Source organism: Lepus europaeus, chromosome 4, assembly GCF_033115175.1.
Source record: "Lepus europaeus isolate LE1 chromosome 4, mLepTim1.pri, whole genome shotgun sequence".
NCBI lineage: Eukaryota > Metazoa > Chordata > Mammalia > Lagomorpha > Leporidae > Lepus > Lepus europaeus.
In genome coordinates this window covers 23,571,904-23,577,903 of record NC_084830.1, presented here as the reverse complement: position 1 = coordinate 23,577,903, position 6,000 = coordinate 23,571,904, and the positions used below count along the sequence as shown (strand labels likewise).

The 6,000-nt window shown below is 39.2% G+C and overlaps 1 protein-coding gene across 1 annotated transcript in view; it reads left to right on the top strand.

Annotated features, from left to right (window-relative positions):
* Nucleotides 1–398: 398 nt before the first annotated feature.
* COLEC10 (collectin subfamily member 10) overlaps nucleotides 399–6,000 on the top strand; it is a 39,066-nt gene continuing 33,464 nt past the window's right edge. Inside the window, exon 1 of the mRNA XM_062188072.1 lies at nucleotides 399–678. Coding sequence (XP_062044056.1) covers nucleotides 531–678 — 148 coding nt within the window. The 5' untranslated portion in view covers nucleotides 399–530. The remainder of the gene's footprint in view (nucleotides 679–6,000) is intronic.

The following is a 6,000-nucleotide window of genomic DNA, read 5'->3' as shown; positions in this document are numbered from 1 at the left end:
TGGGTTCAATTCCAAGAAAATTCATGATAGTAGTAGGAGGAAATCAAAGTTATGGAAAGCATTGGTAGTGTTAGTATTTAACTTCCTCAGCAAGCAATGAATATTACTTATGAAAAGTTCATAGATATAGCATGATGATAAGTGAAGAAATCTTTCACTCACAGCTTTTCTGGAACTCAGAATTTAAATGTAACATAACTTATTAAACTGTCAGCCCAAGTACTGAGCAAAAGCATCTCTACTCTCTGCTATGTGGAATGTTTCTACTGATCTGCACGCTGAGTGTTTAGTTCAGAGATAATTTTAAATAAACTGTTGTCATTTGAAAATAAACAGCCTGGACAATGTATGGTCCATTTGGAATACTGAGAAAATAAACAATCTAGGATATACTTCCTTCTCACTCTTGTAGCCCTTTTTGAATGGGTACTCCACATACTGCCCTTTCTTCCCCAAAGCTGAAGGTTTTATTTAAAATAAAGCTGTTTATTTAGCATTTCTAGAAGACCCTTTTTTGAGGATCCACAGCAATGAATGGCTTTGGAGCTGTGCTTCTAAGAAACCAGTGTATTCTCCTGGTGCTATTTCTCTTGCAAATTCAGATTCTGGGTCTAGACATCGATAGTCGCCCTACTGCAGAAGTCTGTGCCACGCACACAATTTCACCAGGACCAAAAGGTGAGGAAAGAAACCAAAATTTTTCATAAATATGGCCTCTTCCCTCATTTCTCAACCCTACCCTCAATGACTTTTCCTTCTCCACTCCCTTGCTTCCTCTCACTTCCTTCTATTATGGAAAATCTGAAATCTGTGGTCTGGTTTTTTTATTTAAAACTCTTCTTTGATGTTAGCTAGGAGAGTTGGGAGCTGGTGAAACCCCTGAGGAAGAAGTCTTAACAGAATTCACAAGTCAGGGGGAATTCCCTCTTCCATTATATCCCAGGGGTAGATGCACATTCCTGAGATTCGTCTTCAGGAATCCTTTCTTTAGGAGCATCTCTATTTCTTTCCTTTCTTTAAAAGAGCATCTTTATTCTTGAGTAGCTTTTATTTTACTTCTTTCTCACAGATTCTAGTTAAGCTCTTTAGGCAAAAGGTCAGTAATGTAAGAATTAAATATCAAACATGTATCTTATAAGCTAATTGGTTCTTCTGTTCCAATGAGAAGGATGACACATTTTTGTCAATGATTGGAAGTAATATATAAATGAACATTTCTTTATTTGAAAGTAGAGTCTTTGGTGCCAAGTGCCTTTTGGTGAAGAATGAGAGCATATTGCAAAACGTTTTTTTAAGTAGAGCCAAGTTCCAAATATGCTTTAGGCAACTAGTTGATAAAAAAAAATCTTGTTTTTCTGGTTTCAGCTCTTACCCTTTTGTTCTGAGAGTGGTCACTGCACTGCAGATTGGTGCTCTCTTATTAGTAATTCATGCTATGTTTCTCCAGGCTATGGGGTGGAAGAATTGCAGCTGCTTAAAATTTTAAGTAGAAAAAAAGAGACTTTCCAAAAAAAAATCAAATGCACATGGCCTTATGCTTGTCAGTTATTTAAATGTGTATTGCTTAAAGTGCATTTTCTTAATCAGTGAATTAATTTCCCTCTAAGATTGCAATCCAAGTTTTAACCTTTGATACTGTAAAATAAATGCAGAGAGGAACAAGGAGACCTTGGGGCTTCCAAATAATTTCTTGGGTGAATAAATGAATAATGTGAGGGCAAATGTTCAGAAAAGAAAGTTTCTATTAGAAATAAGGTATTTACTTAAAACCATTACTGAATTTTTTTTAGAGGGTAGCAAACTTGTATTATTCCTGGGGTGTTGTGAGGAATGCTGAAAATTGAAGGTTTTCCTTGTGTGTGCAAACGGGAGAATTTATTTAAGAATAGCACTGTGTAACTGATTTTCCTTGCAACTTTGAAATCAGAAGAAGATGGACAAAATATTGTTAAAAGAATGCCTAAAATAGAATGCATTCCAACCCAACAATCTGTTTTTTCCAGCTCAGCAAATATGTGTTAAATGCTTATTAAAGATCAATTACTGTTTTAGGCACAAGATATACATTAAATAATATACATGATCATCATAATTACTGGAAAGATGAATAATTTAGGAGAGGAAATGAGGGCCAAAGGAGATGTTCTACGAAGGTGGTTATTGAGTTGGGTCTTAAGTATGAGATTTAAGGCAGATGGAGCACATTCTAGGGAGCAGGTAACGCTTGGCAGGAACAAAAAGAAGAGAAACTGTGTAGAATGTGCTTGGGAAAAAGAAGTTCATTAATTCTCACTTTGGGAGTTTATGAAGTACAGGTAAATACCTTAACGATTTCCAAGAAAAAGGACAAGGGATATACCTTCAACTGGAAAAATCCACTTAATTTCTTCTTTTCACTTGAATCCATATGTAATTAGTATTTATTGAATACCAATAGGGTGTCCACCAAGAGTCTCTTTATTCTCATTTCTTCACCTACCACAAACTCCTTCCTTCCCTTTGAAAATCTTGTTGGGGCCTGCGCCATGGCTTACTTGGTTAATCCTTCGCCTGCAGTGCCGGCATCCCATATGGGTGCCAGGTTCTTGTCCTGGTTGCTCCTCTTCCACTCTAGCTCTCTGCTGTGGCCTAGAAAGGGAAGTGGAGGGTGGTCCAAGTGCTTGGGCCCCTGCACCCGCATGGGAGACCAGGAAGAAACACCTGGCTCCTGGCTTCAGATTGGCACAGCGCCGGCCGTAGCGGCCATTTGAGGAGTGCACCAATGGAAGGAAGACCTTTCTATCTGTCTCTCTCTCTCACTGTCCATAACTCTACCTGTCAAATAAGTTAAAAAAAAAAAAAGAAAATCTTGTTATGATTTCAAACAATGGAAATCTCGCTGACTCCCTTCCTGGGCTGTATGCGACATGAGATGATTTCAAGCCAGAATGATGCAGGGTGAAGAAGTGAATATTCCTGGGAAAAAGGGACTTAGAAGGGGGAGCTCTAGAGTTCTGAGTTCCAGAACTAAGTCTGCCATGGGCTCCGGTCTGATTTCCTCTTTTCTTCCCCTGGAACCTGGGCATTTTGCATCAGACAGATTCTAAATTCTCTTCTTAGTAAACAGCTTCCACAATCCTGGAATATACTGAACACCAGTAAGTCTCAGACATCATTATTAGATGCTAACTAAGAAAAAGGAACCTGTTGTACCACTTCCTTCTACTATATCAAGCTTGGTAGTAGATTATGAACTCTTGAAGTCAGCATCCAATGAAGTTGACTTTTTAGTTTGCAAAGTACCCACACATGCACATGGAGTTAACATGAGACCCTTCACTGCTGTCTTTTCCTCTGCTCTGTGTTAAATGTTGTGGATGCTTACACACCAAAAAAGCACTACATGACCTTTCATCTAGATATAAATAGCTTGGCCAGCATTGTACGGTCAAGAGTAAAGTAGCCACCTGCAACTCCAACATCCAATATGGGCGCTGGTTCTTGTCTCAGCTGCTCCACTCCTGATCCAGCTCCCTGCTAATGGCCTGGGAAATCAATGGAAGATAGTCCAAGTTCTTGGGACCTTGCCATCACATGGGAGACCTGGAAGAAGCTCCTAACTCCTGGCTTTGGCCTGGCTGATGAGCACTGGCCTTTGTGGCATGAACCAGTGGATAGAGGATCTCTCTCTCTCTCTTTCTCCTCCTATCTCTGTAATTCTGATTTTCAAATAAGTAAATCTTTTTAAAAAGATAGAATCTGATATCTATCTAATTTCTTCATTAATATTTTGATAGCCTCAACCTAACCCAAGTCAGAATTGTATGTTTAATTTGCAAAATGAAGAGATGAAATGCCTGATAAGTAACTAAGCATTCTAAGGGACTAAGTTATTGCTTCTGTTCAATATTTCTTCCTAAGACCAAGCTAGGCTATACGTATCTCCATGGCTAATCATCTCACTATAGTACATACTAGCACTGAAGCTTTATACCCAGAAACCTCTAGATACACTGGGAAACAAACAATTAAAGGAATTTTCCCTTTTTTTTACTCTTTCTCACAAAGTGGAGTAAGTAACTTATTTAGAGTTGAAGGTGAAAAGCCACTGATACAAATTAACTTAAGAGATCATTGACAATTCTTAGGCATTATCTTTATGGAATTATTTCCCAAATGTGATCTAGTGTAAAGAAAGACACTAGAATGAATCTATTTGATTTTCAGCATGGTATTGTATCTATTTTGCTTCAATTTCCTGATTTGCAACATGAGTGCCAGCACAGACTTGTTTTAAAAATAATGTAAGGTGGGCCGGCGCCGCAGCTCACTAGGCTAATCCTCCGCCTTGCGGCGCCGGCACACCAGGTTCTAGTCCCGGTCGGGGCACCGATCCTGTCCCGGTAGCCCCTCTTCCAGGCCAGCTCTCTGCTGTGGCCCGGGAATGCAGTGGAGGATGGCCCAAGTTCTTGGGCCCTGCACCCCATGGGAGACCAGGAGAAGCACCTGGCTCCTGCCATCAGATCAGCGCGGTGTGCGGGCCGCAGGAGAAGCACCTGGCTCCTGCCATCAGATCAGCGCGGTGTGCGGGCCGCAGCGCGCCTACCGCAGCGGCCATTGGAGGGTGAACCAACGGCAAAAGGAAGACCTTTCTCTCTGTCTCTCTCTCACTGTCCACTCTGCCTGTCAAAATAATTTAAAAAAAAAAAAGAAAAAAATAATGTAAGGTGATCATTGTCAACATTAAGCCATGTAGATAAACATCCTAAGTAAATATTTAACAAATTTTATTTTTCTTTCCTTCTTCTCTCCATCTAAGTCTGTTGAATAACACTTTTGGGAATAAGCACTTTCCCAGTTATCAAAACTTCGTGTTAAAAGCTATTATTTTCCTTTCTACGCCTTAAATTTATTATTTTATGCTGTTTAGTAGGAAAAACAATGTTCTCTGCCTTGGTGTGATTTCTTGAAACAATTTATGTGAAATTCTGACCTCTAGTGGTTTTACTTAAAAATAACAATGACAAGAAATTTCAACAAGAAATGTTAAAAACAATATCAAAACCAATAAATTTTTGGATGATGCCTTACAATTTTTAAGGAACTTTAGAAGTGTGATAATTGTGCTTAACAGAAATATATTGTGTATTTTATGAATAACTGGAAGAGAGGAGCTCAGGGTCTCAAAATCTAAAGTAATGATAATGGGATGGAAATGTCCACCACCCTGATTTAATCACATCACATTTTATACAGTTACTGAAATGTCTCACTGGACATTTATTTCATGTTAATCAAAATTTTTAAAAATATTTTTAAGAGGCTTAATATGCTAAATGATGGGACAAAGACATAAGCCTCAGTCATTCTCACTCATTGCCCAAAAAATAGATAAACCTTGGAATTTATTCCTTGTCCTTGAATCTCAGTTGGGTCTCACACGCTATTGCCTTCATACCTGATCCCCCATGGCCACCTGAAAGACCAGTTCCAGAAACTTACCTCCGCCTGCTGCTCCCTACCCCACTCCCATCTCTAGCCCTCCTAAAACGTAGAAAGGGCCAGTCCCTGGGGGTCAGGGCCTTCTGCCACATGTTTCATCAATGTGCGCACCAACAGTTGGTCATCCACCTCTATGAATTTATTTTCCATAAGTAAATTCAGTCTGGCTGTAAATTTGTACACCACCTCCTCTCTATTCTGCACCTCTTTTCCTAACATTTTGGTGCCCCATGTGAGGAGGCACCAATCTGCAACTCATTTCCTAACACTAACTTCCCTGGGTTGATCATTACACATTAAATACATACATTAAAATACTACACTGTATCCCACAAATATGTCCAACTAAAATAATAATTTTCTAAAAAACCAGAACTTCAAGTACATTCTTCATGTAATTTTCACTATTTCTCTATGTGGCAGTAATGCTTTTAACCTTAACCAAAGGGAAACAATCCCAGTGAGGCCAAATGGAGTGCCCCAGGTCTTGTGGTAGGAGAAATCTTGTAACATGAACTT